The sequence below is a fragment of the Cyprinus carpio genome, chromosome B11, assembly GCF_018340385.1.
Source record: "Cyprinus carpio isolate SPL01 chromosome B11, ASM1834038v1, whole genome shotgun sequence".
Taxonomy (NCBI): domain Eukaryota; kingdom Metazoa; phylum Chordata; class Actinopteri; order Cypriniformes; family Cyprinidae; genus Cyprinus; species Cyprinus carpio.
In genome coordinates this window covers 9,217,461-9,241,185 of record NC_056607.1, presented here as the reverse complement: position 1 = coordinate 9,241,185, position 23,725 = coordinate 9,217,461, and the positions used below count along the sequence as shown (strand labels likewise).

Below are 23,725 nucleotides of genomic sequence, written 5' to 3'. Positions count from 1 at the left end.
TTAACATATAATTTCTTAGAAAATTAACAAAAAAAAAAAAAAAGTTAGGAATGTCATGAAAATGTAAGTGCTTTGATGTAAATGTTTTTCCACAGACTTTTGTTGAAAACCATACATGTAATAGTGTTAACTTGTCATGTTCGATTAGCCAACGAATCGTTCATTTCAGTTCGAATCGCAAATAAAATCAATTCAGTCGAAGTGAATCCATGCCGCTTGTGGTATAGATGGCCGCTCGTTTGTAAAGAACTGAATTACTAGTTATCTACCTGTAATCTGTATACAGAAGGACGTATAGAAAAGGCTATAATCTAATTATATTTAAGAATCGGGTTGTGAACATCATAATACGTGTATGGGAGCCCAAACAAATCATATTTTACACTAACAACATTATTTATTGTATCTATGGCTCCTGACGGGACTCGGAAAAATCAGACTCTTTTAAGTGAATCGTTTTGATTCAGCCACTGTGCATCATCCTTGTGTGGTGTAGGCGGAGAGTTCAAATGCTTTCGATGAATCCAGTCTGGCTCTATATAGGCGGGATTTAGAGAATAAGGTGAGTCAGGATCGCAGAACCCCCGGAGGATAATCTACCAACCCTGCCAGGTTCAGTCGCGTGGACGAATGTTTGTAAGTTTGTTTCTTCTGTGTGTTTGTCTGTTGTTTCAGCAACATTCTTGATCCTTGTAGTGTTACTCAAGCATTACAATTAAAGCAGTCTGTAAAAAAAAAAAAAGTCAAACTCAAAACATTTCTTTCGATTTTTCGATTTCTGTGGAACCGGTTTGGCTGTGTTTCAAAACATACTTTCATTTTGGCCATTTTTGGCACGTTTCGAATCTTAACGCTGCACAGCCTGTAACGTTATCTTGGAGGAATGTGTGTCATTCCTGTTGTTTGACTTATCTTATTTTTTCCCCCTCTTTTTTTTTGTTTTTTTTTTTTTTTTGAACAGTAAGTAAGGTAAAGGAAGCCAGGCTCAGACTGAGACATGGGTGAGACAGCTGGAAGGGAACATGGGATTGTTACAAGATCTGCGGAGGTGAAATTGTCTTCAATGTTTTAATGCAGTAGACTACATCTGTTCTTGAATATAAGTTGATTTTTGAATTCAGTTTTGTTGCTTTTGCTGAGTAAAAACTCCATTTGTCTAGTATATTGGCTCATTTCCTGTGGATGACAGTTGTTTGGATGATCAGATTCAGCAGCTGCACACTCAGCTGAAATCTTTCAAGGTAATTTGTGTACTGTTCAATGAGTCTCAAGAGTATGTTTGCTTTTTCATGTTTTGTTTACAGTGCAAAGGTTTGGACACGTGACAAAATATGTTTTTAATGGTCTTAAGAGCCTTTTGATCTAAATGAGAAGCTTATGTGCTTGCAATTAGTTTTATAGACAAATTATGTACATGCATTCATTTGAGTATTTCATCATTTTATTGCCTTTGCTATTATTATACAAGGTCAAGTCATATTTATTTATATAGGGCTTTATACAATAAAAGTTTTAAAACAGCTTATAATAATAATAATAATAATAATAATAATAATAATAATAATAATAAACAAGAAAAGTTCTTCAATTATAAAATGAATACAGTTTCAGCTGTTAAAAAGCTCTGAAAACACACTTGTCACTGTTCAGCTTAATTAAATTCAGTGTTTATTCAATTTAGTTGAATGACAATTAAATTATTTAGAAAATAATCATACTTTGACTGGTACCAGATGATTTGTGAACTTCTGTATCTGCAGAACTGCAAGAGTAAGAGAACAGTCTCATTGAGGTTCTCTGTCAAGGGAGTCAAAGTTTATGATGAAGATGAAATGGTAAGATTGTCTTAAGATTTCTGACATTTCTCTTTGTGTATGTCGCATGGTTGAACTCTGTTATGCATCTCATCAGACGCTCCTCATGGCTCACGCCATGTGTCGAGTCTCGCTGTCCACCGCCCGTCCGTCTGATGCCCAGTTTGCCTTTGTCTCCCATAATCCTGGAAATTCTGATGCCAAGCTCTATTGCCACCTCTTCAGAGCCAGACATGCCCGAGCTGTAAGCATTAACATGACGAAACCCAGCAAAGGTTTTGTGGTTGGTGTGTTATTAATCATTTTGGTTGTAAAGCACCATATAATGATTGTTATATTGGTTCTAGAATGTCGGTTCTAGAATCAAGGATGTGGTTTTCTGGTTTACAAGTCACAAAAGTGATATTTAGAATCGCCAAGACTGTAACTGCTTTGCTTAAATGAAGAAAAACTGCTCAAACACTGTAAGAATTTAATGTGTTCCATTGGTTTTACTCAAATAAAGGCCAAGTTCCTGAACCTGCTGCTTTGTCGCTGTTTTCAACTCTATTTTCTGGAGAAGCACCCAGAGGAAGCACAGGATGAGTGTTCAGGGAAGAAACCAACTCGAAATCCATCGTTGCTTAATCAAGGTGTCCCTCTCAGTGTCAGTGCCTTGGTGTCTTTCCGCAGGGCCCCAACTCAAGGCCTGCTACCAGGGGCAAAGGTTTGTTGTCACCGTATCTAGCATATATTGCTTTATAAAGATTATCACAACCTTGATAAGCTTCCGAATGAAATTGATGCAAATGGCATAAAAAGCAGTTGGTACAAGTACTAGTTTGATATTAGTTAAAGAAATATTCTGGGTTTACTGGTTATTTCACCATAGAAAATTGAGTCTTTCCCAATTTATTTACTTTTTTTTTTTTTTTTTTTTTTTTTTGTTTAATTGAAACATACATTTGCAGCTTGTGGTTTTGGTATCACAAAAAAAGACTTGTAAGTTTGTTTAAATCTAGTCTAAATATTTGTATAAATTGTATATACAGTTGAATGTAATTATTTTTAAATAATATAATAATTTATATTATTATATCATTTTATATTATCATTATATTATTATTATTATTATTGATAAAATTATTTTATTTTTAAAACCCACACATTATTTATTTATATATATATATATATATATATATATATATATATATATATATATATATATATATATATATATATATATATATATATATATATATATATATATATATATATATATATATATATATATATATATATTTTTTTTTTTTTTAAATTGACAGCATGACCTACAGATTTTGTCAACAGAGCTTGTTGTAAATAGCCCTCAAATACTCCTTTTGAGAAAAAAGTTTCCAATAATTTGAATGCTGCACTGTTCTGCAGTGGGTTCATCTCAGTTTCTCTGAACAGGTGTCCTCACAGCCGAGCACAGAGCAAGTCAGCAGTCCTGAAGAGGGCCTCACTTCTTCTCCGACTATAGTTCGTAAAAAGGCGATTCGAACGAAAGAGCTGCGTTCTGGAGCATATCGCTCTTTTACATTTACTCCTCTCAAACAGCGGCACCTGCAGGATAAACTGAGTGCACCACAAGGTGGGATAAGTGTTCATAGAACACTTTCGAGAATGAGAGAGTTCATTAGGTAATGCACACACATAGTTAAGGTGGCTGGCTTAAGACACAGTGGGCTAATTTATTATACTTATCATTTATCTTTGGATTTAGTGGTTGATCAGTCTAAAGGGGTTGTGGGGATTTCCATAATTTGGATTAGTAGTGTTTTTGTTTTTCTTTAATTTTCTTAAATCTTATACATGTAACGGTATAAACATTTCATGTAAACAGAAAAGGAACAAGCCAGTGCAAAAGCATGCAAGTCTCGCGCTCCCAGTTTAGCCGAGACCGAAGAAGCTCTGGCTCAAGCAGTGTGGTGCTGGGCTGGCGTGTCTAGGTCAGTGCTGGTGCACTAAGGCAATGAAGTCTGTTGTTTAATTATATAAATTTAAAGGAACAATTCATCCAAAAATGGTAAAAAAAAAAAAAAAAAAAAAAAAAAAAGCTGAAAATGTACTCTCAGGGCATCTTAGATTTAGTTGAGTTTGTTTCTTCATGGGAACAGATTTGGATACATTTATTGTTACATCATTGCTCACCGGTGAATCCTGTTGAGTCCAAACAGCTGATTAAAAACTTCAGTTATCCACAGGACTTGTGATGTGAAAATCTGCATGTTTGTAATAAACAAATCCATCATTACGTTTTGACTTTAAACCATTGTTTCTGGCTACAGTAATATTCCTCTACACAATATTGCTTTTTCCAGTGAAAAAGTGATCTCTGAATCTGGATATGTGTCTGTGGATTTTGATGCGAGAGGACAACAGGGATGGACTTTTTCACTTTTATTATGGAAGCACTATTTTTAACAGAGAGCTCAGAATTATGAAGTGACAGTTTAAAGTTAAAATGTCTTGATGGGTTTGTTTCTTATAAAAACAGCTTTTCACTTCACAAGATGTTAATTGGTGAACTGGAGTGGTGTGGATTATTGTGATTATTATTATTATTGTGATGTTTTTATCAGCTGTTTGGACAAGTGATGTTATACAAAATTTCTCCAAATCTGATTGATGAAGAAAAACTCATTAACATCTTGGATGGTCTGAAGGTGGGTACATTTTCTGCAAATTTTCATTTTCGGGTGAGCTATTCCTTTAATGTTTACACATAATTCATTTTAAAGCAGTACCTCTTAATATTAGCTTTTGCATGTTTCTCTAAATTGCATAATTCTATTTTGAACACATTTTATTCTGTCATTTGTCATATTTAGGGTCAAATGCAATCTGTTGAGCTTAATTGTATTTTTTTTCTGAGTTGATAGTATTAATTGTTCTCTCTTTAATAAGCAAGGTAGTACATCAACGGGATGAATTCATATTGCTTTTAATTTACTATGTACAGTGTAGTGCTGAGTCTCTGGTTTCCATTACAGTGACTGTAGTTCTTCATTGCTGGCAGATGATGTCTTGGGTGCCTTCCTGCTATGTCCTCATCCCAAAAAGCCCAACCGTGGGTCTCTTATAGTCCGCTTTCCCTCAGGACTGGTAACTCATGCTATTAAGAATTCCAAGGGGAAGTTCCGGCTTGAGGTGAGCAAAGATGGAAGCTTTTTTTGTCTGTATTTTGTTACTTGCTCCATTCATAAAGTAGAAGGTAGAAAATGTTTCATGTTCTTTTACAGAAATGCCACATTGACTTTGAAAGCCTTGCTGCTTTGATTGAGCACTACACAGAGTTCAGTGAGGAGCTGGAATGTTTTTTGAGCTGCGCCCGCGTCAACCACTGCTACGATTGGGAAGAGATTGTGAATAAGAGTTCACGGTCGCTGCAGGACAACAAGAAAGGCACATTCAAAAACCAAAGTTGGGTTTGAATCCTCGCTTTCATGCACTTTTTTTTTTTTAAATACAATTGTTTTTAAAAAACATTTTATACTATATATTTTAAATTTTACAGAGCTGCTGACATTAGTAAACCTTCCTAACAAGGAACTTAAGTCACTGGCACACTTTGTTTATATTTTAAAAGGACAGTTCTGTTTTGCCGGTTGGCAATAACCTCAACCCACCTAAAGCACTCACATTGTTGGTGTTTTGGTTTGAATTTCTTTTCTAGGGAAAGCGGGACTTACGTTTTTCATGTAAATGTCAGATGTAAATGTATAGCTACTCAACAACTTTTGCAAAGGTGCAGACTATATATATACGTTTTATGTCTCTTAATTTTTTGTGTTATATGTGTTTATATTGATTTTGGACATTTTTTTCCACTCACTTTATAAGAGAGCTTTTCAGCGATAACCTGAACATGTCCAGTGAATAGGTTTTTTTTTTTTTTTTCTTTGCCTGGGTTTGCTTCCTTAATGGTTTGGAACTCTTGCACTTTTCACCTCATAAATGCACACATTTCTGTCATTAGCTTTGCACCAGTGTAAATTAAGTGACTTGCCTCATTGCATAAACTGATTATAAAAGCAATTTGGCTTCTTTTTCCTTTTTTGTGTCTTTTTAATTTGTATTTCTTTGAAAGAAACCGGTGGAATACTACTATTTAACCAGAGACTAGATCGTATGGTATATTTAGATAGGACAGAATACTTACTTTAAAAAAAAAAAGCTTTATTTTTCACATTTTATTAAATTATACTGTGAGTTTGGAGTAAATTATGGAATCCCGTTCCCGCCACTTTGAGGAAAAATAATTCTAAGTCATAATAATGAGATAATTATGAAAAAGTATGACTTAGTTTCTCATTATATTGAGAAACTTTCTCATAACAACGACTTACTATGTCATAATGAGAAACTTTCTTGTAATTATGCCTTATTATAATGAGAACGTTTCTCATAATTAAGAGTTAATAAATTATAATATTCAGGGGAAAAAAATCTCATACATAACAAGAAACATTCTTGAAATTATAAGAAAGTTTCTCATGACTTATATCGTAATAATGATAAACTTTCTCGAAATGACTTTCCTGTCCTAAAGTTTCTCATTATTTTGAGAAAGTTTCTCATTATTTCAACAAAGTCTCTCATTATTATGAGAAAATAATTATTTTGAGAAAGTTTCTCATTATTATGAGAAAATAAGTCAGGGTTATTTTTACTATTCTGTGCCATTTCAGCTTGGTAACTTTCTCTCAAAAAATTTTTAAATTTCTATTATATAATTGTTTTATCTGAAAAAGGGCTTGTTACACTAAGAAAAATCTATTGGTCCAGCACAGGATATTATTCTTTAATAATTTTTCATGAAATTCTTCACATATGCAAGGGCCAAATGTCCACCCTGTTACAGGACATTCTCATCTCAATTTATAAGTGTCTTGAATGCACAGTTCTTGTAACATTTACATTTTCTAAGAGCTAAAATGTCCCTCTCTTTACAAATGTATTTTAACAGTGTTTATAATCGGACATTATCTTGAAAAATTTGATGTATTTTAAGACAGTGTGATTCCAACACATTTCTTTTAGAATAAAAAGAAATTTAAATGGAATTTTGGCCCCATTTTAAATGATTTCATTTTACCTTAAATTAACAACAAATATATGCATAAACATTTGTTGAACTTATTTTTATTAAAATAAAATAAAAAAACTACTGAGGTAACAGGGTGGATGGGGGGGGGGGTAACAGGGTTGACTTCACACCACTGAACAACAGTATTTGTTGGTATATTGCCTAAGAAGCATATTGTCACAATTTACAATCACTTAAACACGATAAGCCCTGTAGCGTCACTGCTTTTCTGCAGCAGACAACAGTGCCATTTCCTGACAAATACATGCATACCATTTAAACAACTCTTTCTTTTAAATGCATAGTAAATTGTTTATAAGTAACAATACATGCTACCTGTAAACACTTATTTATCTATTTTTACTTAGACTGTAAAAATATGTCCAATTAACAGGACGGACATTTCATGTGTTGAACAACAAGCTAGTGTGTAGTGACCACTGAGGGAGATTTTTAACATGTTTATTAACCATATTTTCAAAATTACCAAAAAAATATCAGTTTCCTCTGTAAATAAGCATAACAGGGTGTTATGTTTTACCACATAAGTGAATCATTCTAAAACACTTTAAAAAAATTATGAATTAAGGAGTATATTAAAAAATATAAAATATATTTTGTTGAGGAATATTATAAATAAGAATATACAACAATACTGCAAATTTTGGAATTTGATTTTTATTATATTTGTGGCTGAAGTTATGCAAGCTAACTTGGGAAAATTGCAGTTTAGCCTACTTGCACTAAAACATGAGTAATTATTTTTAATTAATTAATTTTAAGTACATATTTATTGTGTTCTATGGTAGAGGGGCAGTAACTTTGTAAGATGAGCATTTAGAAACAAGTATTAGCCCATTTTTACAGAAAATATACCACATTATATCATGGGGACTGCTAGGAATGACCCGTCATTATTTTGAGAAAGTTTCTCAATATTTCGAGAAAGTTTCTCAATATTTCGATAAAGTATCTAATTATATTGAGAAACTAAAGAAATAAAAAGAATTCTCAACTGTGGCGGAAACGGGATTCCATAGTAAATAAATGTCTGGTAATAAAAAGTTTTTCTTTTTGCAAAATATATGAACATATTTATCATTACAAACAGGATACTTCTATTTGATGCAAATAATATTTCATATTCAGTGCGCATGTCACTGAGGGCGCTTTGTGCTGATACAGCCGGCGCCTTTGAAGTTTGAGGTTGCTAGGCGACGCAGAACGCTGCAGCAAGAGAAACACGCTGCTTTATTTAATTTCGCGAACCGCAGCCTGACCTCAAACGGGTCTTTACGCAATCCGGACTGGATGACAGTGTTCGTAAGCGTCGTTTCTACTAACAGAAGAGCTGCTTGTCTTACTGGGATGGCCACGGAACACTGCAGTCTGATCTTTGGAGTATTATTTCCATTTCTGTTCAGCCGATAAGCAGTGACCACGCTATCCGTCCAGATGACTTCGGAATCCGTGAAGGTGGTCGTCAGATGTCGACCTCTGAACGAGAGAGAGAAGGCCATGAACTGTAAGATGGTGATCTCGATTGACAGCAGTCACTGTCAGTGTTTCATTGAGAAACCCGGAGCCACGGAAGAGCCGCCCAAACAATTCACATTTGATGGGACTTATTATATAAGCCATTCCACTGAGCAGATCTATAACGAGATCGCATATCCTCTGGTGGAGGTAATATTGATTTGTGTGTGTGTGTGTGTGTATGGGATTGGTCAGTGTGACAGCTACAGGCTCTATAGGGCCATTTGCTTTCCAGTGTGCATGCCCGTAGATATGGTTATCTGATACCTGTTGTCTCTGGAAACAGAACACCACAGAGTTTAAATCAGTCACGGAAGTAACCTACAGCCCTTCCTTTTATTGATTATTTACTAGATGCTGTGCAAGCTGGGCCCTTTAGACTCTAAATATTAAGCTTTGAGTATCTATCTATCTATCTATCTGTCTAGTGTCTGTCTGCCTGGCTGTCTTTGTTTTTGAATTACAAAATCAAATATTGTGTAATTTTTTTTGCAAACAGGGTGTAACTGAGGGCTACAATGGGACAATTTTTGCTTATGGACAAACAGGCAGTGGCAAATCGTTCACTATGCAAGGTGTTCTAGATCCTCCATCCCAGAGGGGAATCATCCCTAGAGCTTTTGAGCACATCTTTGAGACAATCCAGGTGACTAATTTGCATATCATGCGATGATACCATCATAGAATAAAACATATTTATTTCTATTATTCATTGACTTTTAATATTTTATATGAATGACAAACTAAAATATTATAAATACACTACCATTCAAAAGTTTGGGGTCAGTAAGATTTTTAAAAGAAAAAAAATATTAATGCTTTCTAAGCAATGGCACATTAAATTGATCAGAAGTGACAGAAAGACTTGTACATTGTTACAAAATATGAACTTTTTCTTTAAAGTGTGCAGAAAACACGAAGTTCCTTGTCCGGGCCTCTTACCTTGAAATTTACAAAGAGGAAATCAGAGACCTTTTGGGAAAAGAGACCAAACAGAAGCTGGAAGTATGTAACCACTGATCACACGTAGCTCATTGTACACTTGTGTACATGGACTTCATGTCTCAATGCTGTGTGTGTTTTAGCTGAAGGAGCATCCTGAGCGTGGTGTGTACGTACGGGATCTGTCCATGCATACGGTGCACAGCGTTGGGGAATGTGAGCGGATCATGGATCATGGCTGGAGGAATCGCTCTGTGGGATACACACTCATGAACAAAGATTCATCCCGCTCACACTCCATATTCACCATTCACCTGGAGATCTGCAACACAGGTTGGTGTCTGAATCATACACATTTACTAAGTCCTGCGTAAATGAATGTACATAAATCATCTCTGTAATCTATTTCTGAGCTTAGATGCTGCTGGTGAAGAACATTTGCGTGCTGGGAAGCTCAACCTCGTGGACCTTGCAGGTAGTGAACGTCAGTCGAAAACCGGTGCTACTGGAGATCGCCTTCAGGAAGCCACCAAGATCAACTTGTCCCTTTCAGCCCTTGGCAATGTTATATCTGCATTAGTGGACGGTCGTTCCAAGCACATCCCATATCGCGATTCCAAGCTCACTCGTTTGCTTCAGGACTCGCTGGGCGGAAACACACGTACCCTCATGGTGGCTTGTCTCTCACCCGCCGATAACAATTATGAGGAGAGCATCAGTACTCTACGCTACGCCAACCGTGCCAAGAGCATCCAAAACCGTCCACGTATCAACGAGGACCCAAAAGATGCCCTCCTGCGCGAATATCAGGAGGAAATCAAGAAACTGCGAGCGTTAATCACTGGGCAGCTGGGATCTGTCAAACTCAGCTGTAAGAAACACAACGATTGTTTAAATTTGAATGTGTTTGAATAGCGCATTGTTGACTTTCCCTTCTGTTATCAGCACTTTTGGAAGATCAGAAGTCAGGAGATTCTTCAGCTGTTCTGTCACGACCCCAGAGCAACACATCAGAGAGCGAGGCAGAGAAAGACAGGATAAAAGAGGTGAGTACAGATTTAAAGTCAATGTTAAATGTGTCGTTTCCACATATAGGTGAGGACTTCACCACGAAGGATGACGGATTTTTGAGGAAACATTCTGTTTTGTGATTTTTGAAGCATAAGTACAATTGCCAGAAGCTAAAAGTTGGCTAATACGTAGCCTATAAGTGAACTACTCCATGGTCACATGACTTAAACATCATTCCTACAACTCTTTCATACTCAGCTCTTTATTTAAAAACTAAAAGAGTGCGATTTTAGGCTGTTAAAGCAAACGAGTATGTAGATGAGTTTTGCTGTTTTGGAGAGAAACATCTGCCAAATGCATAAATGTACATGTACATGTAAATTTAGGAATATGAGAAGAAACTGATGAAGCTACAGGCCGAGTACGATGCAGAACAAGAGTCCAAAGTCAGACTCCAGGAAGACATTGCAGCCTTGAGAACATCATACGAGACCAGACTCTCTTCTTTGGAGAGGTCCAGAGCTAGTCGAACACGTACTACTGGTAATCTTGAAACTACAGTTTCCTTTAGGTCCATCTTTAGGTTCTATATCTTCTAGATCTGGTCAGATCTTCTTGTTACAGGTGGCCCTTGTGTGGACCAGCATAAAGAAGAACCCATCACTGCACCTGTGGCTTCACAGGAACAGGCGAATGCTGACCACATCATACCCGAGGTGCTTTGATTTGGCCTGAAACTGGGTTTAAATCGGCCATGAGGATGCGTTTTCTAATTGAGTTTTTAATGTTTTTTTATGTCTCACAAATCTAAATGACTTTTGTTTGTGTAGGAGAATTGTTCTTCTGCTGTTGCTAATGTCAAAGGAGCTCCCAGTGAAGAAAGTTCAGTTTTAGATATGGTTGTGGTTGCCACACCCGGTCAGCTGGACCAGAAGCATGTTTTAGAGAGGTGAAACCTCAAGAATTTCAACTTAAAATTGTATTTGTATTAGTTAACTAAACATATAAACTATGCCATCTGCAGACAAATGGTACTAAGTCTTTTCTCAGAACTAACTTCAACCATTGTAATGACTGAGTGTGCTTATTTCTTCAAAATACACACCAACTGTTTGCATGATTTGTTATGAATGTAATGCAGTGATAGAAATAGACTTCAAAGAGACTGAAACGTATTTTTCGAGATGGTAGGGGTGAATTCAGGTTAATTGGGACATTTTTGCCAGTCATCTCAATTACTTGATTTCACCCTTATAGCTATACAAATGATGACATTAATAAACAGGGGATAAATAATGCTGTCTCTACTATATTTTGTTGGCTGAAAGGCTGCAGCAGCTAGAGCAGGAGTTTGTGGGTGGAGAGCAGGTGAGGAACGAGGAGCTGAAGCAGAGACACAGACAGAGGAAGACTCTGGCTGACCAGAGGAAGAAGCAGCTTATCGAAGCTCTGAGCCAAAGCAGTGAGGACAGTGACAGCGTTCTGCTGAACGTATACGATTCCATTCAGGAGGAAGTACATGCCAAGAGCAGACACCTGGAGAACACGCAGAAGAAGGTGAGAGATGTTTACTGAACCTTTGACTGTTACATACTGACTGTTACTTTAATTCTGAATAAAATATGTATATTATTTGAATTTATTAGCTAAATGTACTATTTAAATATTATTTGAAAATCAACCAAAAAAGTATATAAAAAGTATATTTTTATTTTTCTTACTTTTAGATTAGATTTCTAGTTTCACTAACGAGATGAAACTGTAGAAGCAGTCCAAAATGTCCAACCATCTGTTTATGTGATGAACAGCTAAAAGCTGCCAAATTGGAGATCAGAGATCTTCAGGCAGAGTTTGAGATGGAGAGAGATGATTATCTGGCCACCATCAGGCGCCTGGAGCGGGAAGGCCAGCTCCTTCAAGGAATTTTGGAGCGCATGGCACCCCTGGTGCGCAGGGACTGTAACTACAGTAACCTGGATCGGCTGCGGAAGGAAGCGGTGTGGGATGAAGAGGGAGGGACCTGGAAACTGCCAGAGGTGGTGGTGCAGAAAACGACATTACCTGCAGGTGAAGTGCTGTGGAATGTGAGAGAATCTCTATGATCTTTGTTCAGTCAATTTTAAAAGTCGCAGTTCATTTTTATACACTATACTTTTATGTGCTAATTTCTAATGTGATCATAGCAGAAAACAAAAGAAACTTGTTCTACACTAAAACTGATTCAGAATTAACGAGTTACCAGTAACAGCACACCAAATAAATTTGTAAAATAATTATGATACTAATACATGGAGGACAAAAACTGTGGTTCTTGGTTACTGTTTTGCAGAAAATAGTGCATGCTGCAAAGCAAATGTTTCAGTCAGTTCCTTGTGTAATTTAAAGGTACATTCTCTCTCTTGCTCTACAGTCCCTCCTTCAGGTGCCATTGCCCCTGGCAGACTTTCAGCACGCAGGAATTCTGCCTCAGACCTTGCTGACCCTTTTGTGGTATTCATACACCATTAAAACAAGTTATTCTGACTCCTAAAGGTAGATAGTTCACTCAAAAATTAAAATCCTGTCATTAATTACTCACCAAGATATTTTTGATGAAATCTGAGAGCTTTCTGACCCTCCATAGACAGCAATGCAACTAACAAGTTCAAGGCCCAGAAAGGTAGTAAGGACATCATTAAAATAGTCCATGTGACATCAGTGGTTCAACTGTAATGTTATGAAGCTACAATAATACTCTTTGTGTGTAAAGAAAACAAAAATAACGACTTTATTCAACAGTTTCTTACATGTCAGTCTTCATGTTCACGAGAGAACCATGATGTATGCATGTGCATTCCTCTGCTTGCAAACAAGCCGCAGCGATCCAGGTTCTATGTCAGAAAGCTGGCTCCTGTGTCAGCAGCACCACACGTATGCATCGTAGCATTCATAAAATTACAGTTGAACCACTGATGTCACATGGACTATTTTAACGATGTCCTTACTACCTTTCTGGGCCTTGAACTTGTCAGTTGCATTCCTGTCTATGCAGGGTCAGAGAGCTCTCGGATTTCATCAAAAATATCTTAATTTGTGTTCTGAAGATGAACGAAGGTCTTACAGGTTTGGAGCGACATGAGAGAGTAATTAATGACAGCATTTTTATTTTTGGGTAAACTATACCTTTAATTATACACAGATACACTACAAATATACTAATACCAGACTCATGTGCCACATTCAATAATAGGGGTTTTACACTTGAAATTTCTGTCTGAGGGTCATTTTAAACTTGGATTAAAGCAATCCTGTGTTACCTTAATTATTTGCATATTTTTGCGATGTATGCATATTTAATGATAATAATGCATTTCTTTATTCCAGTTAATGTTTTTGCTTTCACTGTTTGACATTTTATACTACTTAGCTGAAACTAAATAAAGCTTGTTAGAAGAAGTGTATGTAACAAGTGCAAAGTGAGTGAATATTTAAAGAGGTGAGCATTGGCCGCAAATGCAGTGAAATTCTGTTAGCACTGCAAGAGCTCTTATCATGAACTAGGGTTAAAAGTAGTCTTGTCCCACTTTAAAAAATTACAAAATAAGTTAAATTTTAACCTAGGTTAAAAAAAAGTTGTTAACTCTGGGTTAAGAGTAATCTGAATCTAAGTGTAATCTAAAGTCTTTTAGATCCACAGAATATTTCTTATGAATATGAGAAACATCCATACCTTAGACTCATGGGGAAGTCGTGGCCTAAGGGTTAGAGAGTTTGACTCCTAACCCTAAGGTTCTGGGTTCGAGTCTTGGGCCGGCAATACAACGACTGAGGTGCTCTAGAGCAAAGCACCGAACCGCCACTGCTCCGGGCGTGTGTTCATGGTGTGTGTGTATTCACTACTGTGTGTATGCACTTCGGATGGGTTAAATACAGAGCACGAATTCTGAGCATGGGTCACCATACTTGTCTGTATGTCACTTCTCTTCCCTTTGTTAGCAGGAAGAGGAGGAGGACCGCTACAAGAAAATGCTCAACCGCAGTGATAGTGAGCATATCGCCACTAACTACTTCAAGCCAAAACGGAGCAGTCAGCTGTTGGCTGCCGACTCTATTAAAAACACAAGTGAGAGACTGATTTAATATAAACCATTACATTTTCATATTCACTTGTTTCACTCATGCAACTGTTGTGTTTATAAATGTTGATCATTCTAATGATTTTCTCACAGTGAATTATTCTGGTTCAGTCGGTAATGGTGCAGTGCACCAGACCTCTGTTGGGTCCAGTTTGTCTCCTCTAAACATGGAATCCCCCCTTCCACGCCCCTTCCGTTTGGAGTCCCTTGGAGTCCCACCTGCACATGGCAAAGTAAAACGCAAGAAGAGCAAGACGCTCATCCCAACTGAAGGCAACTGACAGGACATGGCTTGACAAATCTATCTTTTTAAGCTGCTTTTATCTGTTTTTAATTCATATGTATGTATATAAAGACGTGATTTTGTTGTAGTAGTGATTAATGACAAACGGTAATTTTGTGAACTAACTTTAAATTCTAAATGTCACACAATGCAGCATGAAACACTGTATAACCATAGGAATTGTAACTAATACTACCTGAAGTTATAGAAATAATGCTACCTAATGTTTATACTGAGAGTTTTCAACACAAAAAAAACACTTTTTGTGATATTTTAATGTATGTTACTGTCTACATCATTAAATAAATAACATACTGGTACGGAATAAAATTCAAACATACTGGTAAATTTTTTTATTTTATTTTTTAATGTATAGCCTAAATGCACTGTAAGTCGCTTTTGATAAAAGCATCTGCTAAATGCATAAATGTAAATGTAAAATGTAAATATTTTTTTCCTGAAAAACTAGTCTAATTTGTTTGTCCTTTTTAAGATTTATCCTAAAGTAGTCTAATAATCCTGGTTATGGCTGATCATATTCAACATGGAGACCATGTAAAACAAAATACATTTTTCTAGGCCACTTACATAACTCATTTAATGTGAGTGGATAAAATCAAGTCTCACTTTTGTTCTATAGACTAATATCAACACATGGGTTGCAAATCTTGTTTTGTGTTGCTGTCTTCAATTTGCAAAATCGGATGTGTGTCAGAGTGCATACTGTCTAGTGCACATTTTGGTGATTAACCTCTTGCAGCCAGACTCAAAACAATAAGATGTGGTAAATTTAAGTCCTAACTTCACTGCAATGAATAGATAAGTAAAATACGTATTCGCTTTGTGTATTTGTGAGACTTTGGAGCCCCCTACAGTTCAATAAGTGGAATTCACTGTAGTAAGTTCATTTTTCCACGTGTTTTATTAATCTAATTGCATTGGGACTGAACCAGTTATTTTTTCATTATGGTTTCAATCACAAGTATACCAATTGTAAAGGTTCAAAAAGCAACTAGACAAACTTTAAACCAAGTAAGACATATTAAGCTGAAATTATTGCTTTATTCATGTGTGTTCTGTGGTTAAACATTGCCGTAATTTATGGCTGCTTTTCATGTGCATTATTGTGTGGATTTGGTTAGATGAGCAGCTGCCAAAGGGCCACTGTTAACTGAGTAAATACAAACAGAAGGAACCATTCTCAGTGTAAGTCATGAACTAGGTCACATTGCGAGATAAAGAACTTTAATGACAGATGAATCTGAGAGGCCAGGTAACATGAAGACCAGTCTGTTGGATGCAACTCAAGATAATGTGCTAATCCACTGAAGTGCTGTGTCAGATCTCACTGACCGGCGTGTAAAATGAGGAGTTTGACTGATAGCTGATCTTTGGAAGCCTGGGTTCCTAAGGTTCAACAGTCTCTGGTGAAGCAGATATATTCCATTGTATTTGGAAAAAACAGGAAGTGAATTTCTGAAGAAACTGATTAGCAAAACAGGCATGATTCATAAAGACAGATTTGGAGCATCTGTTAGGTCTAGCTCCAAATTAAAGTTACTAGGATCACCTGGAAAAGTAAACATACTCTATTATCACAAAGGCATCCATTTGTTATAGTCCCTATTTAGAATCAATAATTAATGGAATAAAGGTAAAGTGCCACACTGTATTAATTGAAATTGTTAAAAGCCATTTCTGTGCAACTAGTGCGGAATTGCAAAAATAATGACCATTGGTTGAGCTGATGTTGGTCAGTATGTTTTTACATATTCCAGAGGAATCAGCAAACCAGTGGCTTTTAACATTATTAAAATTGCACACTCCACTTTTATTAATTGGTTGTTAAGTCAGACGTCATGTGTCACAGTTTCTGGGTCCAAACCATACAGTCTATGGTCCAAACGCTTCTTTAGACGCCAAAAAGCAAACAACAAACAATGATAATAAGCACTCAGTGTGTGCTGCAGTCCTACTGACATTAACCTAATTTTTATATCCAGACCCCAATCTAAGTAGGCTACATAGTGATTATTGTTTAAAAAAAAAAAAAAAGTTAAAATATTTACCGGAGACCGGATATTGCACTGTGAGAATGAACAGTGCTCATACAGTTATGGCCAAAAATATCGGCACCCTTGGTAAATATGATCAAAGAAGGCTGTGAAAATTAATCTGCATTGTTAATCTTTTATTAAAAAAAATTCAAAAAAATCTAACCTTTCACTGGATAATAAGAATTTAAAATGGGTGGAAATATCATTATGAAATAAATGTTTTTCTCAAATACACGTTGGACACAATTATTGGCACCCCTAGAAATTCTTATGAGTAAAATATCTCAGAAGTATATTCCCATTCCCATTCACAATCACAATTTTGAGCACTCCAGGGTGATTATGAATATGAAATTATCCATCCAAGGCTTCCTGTTTCACAGAAATATAAATATGAGGGAAAACAAAGCCCAAATTCCCTAAATCATCCATCACAATGAGAAAAACCAAAGAATATATTTCTGATGTGCAGCAAAAGATAATTGAGCTTCACAAATTAGTGAAGTGGCTTTAAGAAAAGAGCTAGAGCAGTGAAAATTCCCATTTCCACCATCAGGGCAATAAGGGCAATAATTAAATAATTTAAAAAGTACCCCATGTGTACAATGAAATATACTGCTGTATTTTTGTTGTTGTGGGCCTATATTTCTGCTGGAGGTCCTGGATACATGGCATCTTTGAGTCTATCAAATACCAACAGATAAAAAAAAAAAAAAATCACTAAGTGGCTGACTCTTATAATGGGCCATGTTTGGATCTTCCAACTGTACAATCATCTAAACACAAACCTCAAAAACAACACAAAAATGGGTCACTGAGCACAAAACCAAGCTTCTGCTATGGCCATTCCAGTCCTCTCACCTGAACCCTATAGAAAATGAGTGTGGTGAACTGAAGAGGAGAAGCACCAACATGGAGCTGGGAATCTGAAGGGTCTGAAGTGATTCTGGATGAAGGAATGGTCTCTGATCTCTTGTCAGGTGTTCTCTAACCTCTAATCAGGCATTATAGGAGAACATTTAGAGCTATTAAACTGTCAAATGGAGGTTTCAAAAAGTATTGAATAAAAGGGTGCCGTTAATTGTGGCCAATGTGTATTAGAGAAAAACATTTATTTCATAATGATATTTCCACCCATTTTAAATTCTTATTAACCAATGAAAGGTTAGATTTTTGTGATTTTTTTTTTTTTAAATAAAATATCAAAAGGATTAACAATGCAGATTAATTTTCACAGCCTTCTTTGGTCATATTTACCAAGGGTGCCAATATTTTCTGTAAATGGCTGTTGTAATGGTATTCTCACTTAAAACGTAAAAGAGGCTTGATACTTTTGATACATCATGACTGGAGAGAATAGTCAACAAATCTCAGTTTTTCAGCAATCCTAGTTTTCGTAATGCCTCTCTCCGATCCCTTCCGATGCTGGGAACCAGCACATTGAAGCCTTTGGAATGAGATGATGCATGCAATTCTGCTTTTATGGATGCCGATTCATTAGAATCCATTTGAGTGTCTGTAAAATGGTTTTTGGTTCCTACTGTAGAAGAACTTGACTGGTGGTTCTGAGAAACTGCATTTAAGACTGTGATGTTAGATCCTGACAGTCCCATCCCAGTGCATTCCAGTGTGGCAGATTTCCTGGTTGAAGCCATATTGGCATGCTGTGGAAAAGAAAAAGCTGCCGAAAGATCGCTAACAGACCTTTGGTGGAGAGAACTGCAAGTTTTTACTGGCTGATTTATTTGTTCTCCAGGTCTTGCAGGAACACTTGGAGCAAGACATTCCTTTGTGGTCTGGTTTTGCACCAAGTTTGCTGGGGACTCTGAATGCTTTAGTCGTTGACAGATTGGGTTCTTTGTATCCTCCTTGAGGAGACCCAACTTGCAAAGAGCCTCCACTCTCACTTTCTCTGGTTTCATTATTTTATCCACAGTCAATACTCTTGAGTAAGGCATGGTTGAGTCGATCTTAGGGTTGGAGGCTTCTTCCTGGTTTGGGACCTTTTGTGGGGTTTTCATTTTAGGTTTAGGGGCCACAGGTGGAGGAGTGGGCTTGGAGCTCCTACTCGTCATGGCCTGTGTGAGAGTTTGGGATCCAGAGATGCCTCCCTCATGATCTTTATTTGTAGAAAACTGCTGTTCTCCGGTTTTAGCTTCTGTAGCATTGGTTCTCTGCATCGATGCACTCTTGCGCAGATGCACCAGAGCCTCATACGAGAGTGGTCCTCTCCGTGCCATATTCTCTGGCTGATGTTTATTCTGTATTTCTTCCACTATGTCTTTACCACCTTTGATTTTATGTGGAGGTGGTATCACTACCACACTGACTTCAGAGGGAACTCGTGGAGCTTCTTGATGGAGCTCACAAGGCGTCTTTTTCTGGGATGCAGCTATTTCAGGTCTGGTTTGGATTTGTGAGTTACAGTTTGCAAGGACAAATGGAGTAGGAAGCATATAATTCAGAATGTCATTTTGCACTAAGATGCTAGATGAGAATGAACCTTCAAATGGGCTTTTGGGTACATCTACAGAGAATAAAAGAAAAATATATTTTTCCAACATCACAGGCAATAGTAGTTATAAATGTTACATGAGCAACAACACACCTTGACTAGGAAGCTTGCTGAGTCTTATTGACGAAGAGAGGTGGCCTGCTTTGTTAGCCACATTTCCTCGAGCTGGCAGCTGATCAGACTCATCATTGGACAGGCCACTGTCATCCTCCGTTTCCAGTGACTGAATGGTCTCTTCTAGGTACATGAGACAAGCCTTCTCTTCAGCAGAGAGATACTCCAGACTTTCATCACTCTAAAACATAAATTATTTGCATTTGTGGACGGTTTTGTTTTAATGTGTGTTTATTAAAGGGATAATTCAACCAAAAATGAAAATTCTGTCATCATCTTCTCACCCTTATTTTGATCAAAACCTGTAAGACTCTCAGAAAAAAAGGTACAAAGTTGTCACTGGGGCAGTACCTTTTCAAAAAGTACAAATATGTACCATTTAAAAAAAAAATGTTGGTACTTGCATATCTTTGTACTACTTGTACTTTCTTCAGTCTTCGTCAGAACACAAAAGAAGATATTTTGAAGAATGGGGCCCAAAACAACCCTCAAAAAATCCTCTTTTGTGTTCCAAAGAAGAAAGAAAATCATATTAGTTTGGAACGACACAGTAAATGATGACAGAATTTGAATGCTTTGGTGAACTAACACTTGAATATATTTTAACAACGTTTTCTAGACACATCAAACAACTGGAGATGTATAACATATTTAAATGTATTTTAAAATTATGTACAGTATGTATTCAGAAAAAAAGTATGTCTTACGAAGCATGAATTGAAGCTGAGCACGCTGTCACAGCTGCCATTACTGTCTATCTCGCCCATTGTGTCGAGGCCATTGCCATCTTGCCACATGTCACTTATCGGCATTTGCAAATTATGGAAACCTCCACCCTGATATGAATTCAAAGTTCTTTAACAATGATGATGAAACTGCATTTCCCTTTAAAAAAAAAAAAAAGAGAATATAAAAAAAATGCTTGAGCAAGCGTCTTGATATGCACCCTTTGCAAGAATTGGTTATATTAGTAATAATAGTGGAAATTGTAAAGCAATTAAAAATGTAACTTAAATTAGCCAGGAATTATTTGTATTTTTGTGTACGGTATATTAAATGATCAGATGATGTGAATGAGATTACAGCAGACGTTACTCTGAGCTTCTTTAGTTGGATCAAGTCCGGCATGAATGGAAGATAGTGAATCATTGGTTGGCTTAAAGCAAAACTTTGACCTCCAATTCAGAGTACACAATTAAACAGACAAAAATGTTAAATGTGCAAAAAGTTCTGCTCATTAAGTTTAATTCTTCATACTACAGAAATGGTTTCATTTATTTTATGTACACCTTATGAAAGATCAGCAAGAACAGTGTCAATACACTTTGTTTTATTAGTCATGTAAAAGGCTCTCGCTGTTATAAATTTGCATATGACGTGAATGATGATAACATGTTTTTTCCTTTCAGTGATCACATTGTATGATACAATGCAAATTTAACAGCAAACAGGGTTTCTTTGTGGATAGATGAATGAAGCAGTTGCAGTTGAATGAAAAATGAAACTATCATCAGTATTTTCAAATCTGTCAAATTATCATTATATTATAAAAGTTGATCTGCAATAATCAAACTGTAATCAGTAAGCCATATTGCAATGAGTGTAGAAGCAAAGTCCATTTCCACAGACATAATAAACCTACTGGCCTTTTTTATCTAGTTTATATATAATCCTAATAACATACCGCTAATCAAATGTTTGGTTCTTTTTGTAATTACAACACCAATATGTACTTTGAAACACCATAACGTCTTTTATGCAGTTCTATAGAAATCATCTATGATCATGATAACACTGAAATGACTTCATTATACATGTATGAGCTGTATTACACAAGAAAGCACACTTATCTAGTTATTTACTTTAAGGGTATGTGAAACTATCATCAGACGACAATAGAAATGTGTTTAACACCTGGTAAAACAAATAATATGGCTATAGTAAATAATATTGTTGAATAATCTAATAAACAACAGCATATAACAGTATATTTATTTAAATATGCACATTATTTACAATTGCATAATTCATTTCCTATTCATCTCTGGTTAAAATTCAGTTATAATTTGCCTATTCCCTTTAATTAAAATCTTAAGAATACTCATATGCAGAATTAAATATATGAAGTCTGAAGCATGCCTTAATAAAAGCTTACCTCTAGTGCAGAAACGAGATGGCAGGTTCACCTGCTTCTACAGAGTCAGTGCTGTGAGGTACAGTGAGCTGTCAGTACTGTACATAAGGAAAATCTTCAACCAATCATTTGCGTCGCTCTCCTGCAGCAGCCAATCAGAGAACAGACCGGTGAGTGTAGTGTAAAAAAAACGATCGTTGGTGTAAAAACAGTAGTTTAGTGACTGGAAAACACATATGAAAGATGCGTGGCATACTTCACTACACATACTACTTCTCTGCACACGCCTGGGAGGACAAACACACGATGACAGAAAGTGTCGAGAGAGGATCACCGGCAGATCCAAGCTAATCGCATTATTAAGGGTTTCTTAAAATAACATTAGTTTAAGCCCCGTCAAGTGGAACTGATTTAATCCTGTTCCACTAACTAGGATTCATTAGGCCTACAAGCGATCAGTTTTAACATTTGTTTCTCAAAACAAACTAGTTTTTATGGTACTTCCTGTGCTATTTATAAGAAATACAATAATGTGGTAACTCTTCAATCGGTTTTAACATTTATTGCTTTAAAGTATTTTTTTTTCTAGTGCTTATGCTACTCTTACTTTTAAATCGGTTTTAATATTTATTTCTTTAAACTAAAAAGTTTTATGGTAGTGGTACCATAAACTAGCCTACTGTAAAAATCCATTCTTATTCTAATGTGATAGTAGCCTATATTCAATTACACCATTTAGTCACTATTGCTAAGGAGTAAATATGTGGTGAATGAGGTACAGCATTATTTGTAGATTATCCACCTTTTTCTTGTCGTAAAAATCAATGGGCCATTTGTAAATTCTATGGGTCTGGCTTCCGGTCTCATCTGTTCGTTTTGCTGCTTGATATTGGAAGTTGTTGCGTCTTATCGTATTATTTTAATGTATTATCTTAATTATGAACACATTGGTTTGTAGTAGGCTTACTTCCGCGTTGAAGAAAAAGGTGGATAGTAATTCTAAAATTATTAGGCTACTTTTAAGAAAATAGATGCTAGTTTAAGAAAAAATGTTAAAATCCATATGCAAACAAGATTTTTACCTTTTTTTAAAGACTATGGAGCGCAAAACTACAATAGCTTGGTTAGTTGCGTTTTCATCTACCTAGACTATTTTTATGCGCAAAAAATGCTGGATGGAAACGCCAAAATACGCATAAATTCTAAAAATGAGCATAAAAAACTTATGCGCACATTTTGTAGCATAAACTTGGTAAGAAAAATGTGCATAAACTATGCTGGAAACACATTTACCGAATAAATTCCTCCATGCGCATCGAGAAAGTCACGTCACTTTGCGCTATGAGACGGTAGACTTGACTATCAGCGGACCGATCTCGTTCACAGCATCAGTTGTTATGGTCATTCTGAAATGCCTGGGCAAAGTCTGTCGTCAAAGTATTTCTGTATAATTGTCTTACATGACTGCGTTCCCAAACAGCAGCATCCATGCATTGACAGCATTTATTGTGTTAAGTCTGCTCACTCTGAGGTGCAAGAAATTTAAAATTATTATATTCAGTGGCTTCTCCTATATTCTTAGTGATATTTAGTCATGGGTTGGTCTACATGGTGGCCAGGGCTGGCACCGGCCCCCACTGAAATCTGGTTGGCCACCCCAGGTATTTATTATGTTATTTAATACTTATTTGTGTTAAGTGTGTTTTGTAAATATGCGTTTATGAAATTATTTTATTTAGTGCATTTGTATTTTGTTGTTTTTGTATATAGTTCTACAATAAAAGCATATGAAGCAGGCCCATTTTGTCCCATCCATTATCACTATGTCAATCACTGCTATTTCTAGACTGAATTCCACATAAATATGTGGATGTCATTCCCGAAACTTGTGTGTGCGGCTGAAAAATAAAAGTTCTGCATTTGAATGGATTATAGCCTTTTTATACAGCCTAAACCTCCCAAAGAGCGCTCCCTTTATAATCACTTAAAAGCTGTCACTCTTTGTTCATCGCAATCTCACAATGTTCTGTTGTGAACAGTGAATCTCTGCTCTGCATGATCAATCTGTTATTTGCATTGTGTGTACTCTGT

General features: G+C 36.2%; 3 protein-coding genes across 6 annotated transcripts; 2 read left to right on the top strand and 1 right to left on the bottom strand.

Annotated features, from left to right (window-relative positions):
* Window positions 1–293: 293 nt before the first annotated feature.
* Window positions 294–5,895, top strand: sh2d5 (SH2 domain containing 5). Of its 3 annotated transcripts, none has more exons than XM_042733786.1 (10): window positions 382–636; window positions 966–1,048; window positions 1,161–1,241; window positions 1,761–1,835; window positions 1,912–2,058; window positions 2,320–2,520; window positions 3,249–3,429; window positions 3,682–3,787; window positions 4,832–4,988; window positions 5,081–5,895. In XM_042733786.1, the coding sequence occupies exons 2-10, from the start codon at window positions 998–1,000 to the stop codon at window positions 5,270–5,272; spliced, it is 1,191 nt and encodes a 396-aa protein (XP_042589720.1). In that variant the 5' UTR covers window positions 382–636; window positions 966–997; the 3' UTR covers window positions 5,273–5,895. The 3 variants fall into 3 exon arrangements, with proteins under 3 accessions (XP_042589721.1, XP_042589720.1, XP_042589719.1); XM_042733785.1 differs by having other exon boundaries at window positions 391–636; window positions 962–1,048; XM_042733787.1 differs by lacking the exon at window positions 1,761–1,835 and having other exon boundaries at window positions 294–636; window positions 962–1,048.
* A 2,236-nt stretch (window positions 5,896–8,131) lies between these two features.
* kif17 (kinesin family member 17) lies at window positions 8,132–15,144 on the top strand. 2 transcript variants are annotated; one of them, XM_042733783.1, is made up of 14 exons: window positions 8,132–8,613; window positions 8,963–9,109; window positions 9,367–9,468; window positions 9,549–9,738; window positions 9,824–10,276; window positions 10,351–10,451; window positions 10,803–10,959; window positions 11,041–11,132; window positions 11,247–11,365; window positions 11,745–11,973; window positions 12,225–12,483; window positions 12,827–12,906; window positions 14,395–14,518; window positions 14,625–15,144. In XM_042733783.1, exons 1-14 carry the CDS (start codon window positions 8,383–8,385, stop codon window positions 14,810–14,812), a joined length of 2,472 nt encoding a protein of 823 aa, XP_042589717.1. In that variant the 5' UTR covers window positions 8,132–8,382; the 3' UTR covers window positions 14,813–15,144. The 2 variants fall into 2 exon arrangements, with proteins under 2 accessions (XP_042589717.1, XP_042589716.1); XM_042733782.1 differs by having other exon boundaries at window positions 14,392–14,518.
* Window positions 15,145–18,069: 2,925 nt separating this feature from the next.
* On the bottom strand, window positions 18,070–22,624 carry LOC109099086 (specifically androgen-regulated gene protein-like). The gene is made up of 4 exons (XM_019112642.2): window positions 21,656–22,624; window positions 20,208–20,385; window positions 19,480–19,681; window positions 18,070–19,398 (listed from the first exon to the last, which is right to left on the bottom strand). Exons 2-4 carry the CDS (start codon window positions 20,310–20,312, stop codon window positions 18,242–18,244), a joined length of 1,464 nt encoding a protein of 487 aa, XP_018968187.2. The 5' UTR covers window positions 20,313–20,385; window positions 21,656–22,624; the 3' UTR covers window positions 18,070–18,241.
* Between the last annotated feature and the right edge of the window lie 1,101 nt (window positions 22,625–23,725).

Excerpts from the sequence above, each read along its gene's own strand:
- sh2d5 (XM_042733786.1), top strand. The coding sequence starts at position 998 with ATGGGTGAGACAGCTGGAAGGGAACATGGGATTGTTACAAGATCTGCG. Across the intron at positions 1,049-1,160 it reads TTGTTACAAGATCTGCGGAG|TATATTGGCTCATTTCCTGT; the intron begins GTGAAATTGTCT and ends CCATTTGTCTAG. Across the intron at positions 2,059-2,319 it reads GAGCCAGACATGCCCGAGCT|GCCAAGTTCCTGAACCTGCT; the intron begins GTAAGCATTAAC and ends ACTCAAATAAAG.
- kif17 (XM_042733782.1), top strand. The coding sequence starts at position 8,383 with ATGACTTCGGAATCCGTGAAGGTGGTCGTCAGATGTCGACCTCTGAAC. Across the intron at positions 9,739-9,823 it reads CCTGGAGATCTGCAACACAG|ATGCTGCTGGTGAAGAACAT; the intron begins GTTGGTGTCTGA and ends TTCTGAGCTTAG. Across the intron at positions 10,452-10,802 it reads AGAAAGACAGGATAAAAGAG|GAATATGAGAAGAAACTGAT; the intron begins GTGAGTACAGAT and ends ATGTAAATTTAG.
- LOC109099086 (XM_019112642.2), bottom strand. The coding sequence starts at position 20,312 with ATGCCGATAAGTGACATGTGGCAAGATGGCAATGGCCTCGACACAATG. Across the intron at positions 19,682-20,207 it reads TCAGCTTCAATTCATGCTTC|AGTGATGAAAGTCTGGAGTA; the intron begins GTAAGACATACT and ends TTTATGTTTTAG. Across the intron at positions 19,399-19,479 it reads CAGCAAGCTTCCTAGTCAAG|ATGTACCCAAAAGCCCATTT; the intron begins GTGTGTTGTTGC and ends TATTCTCTGTAG.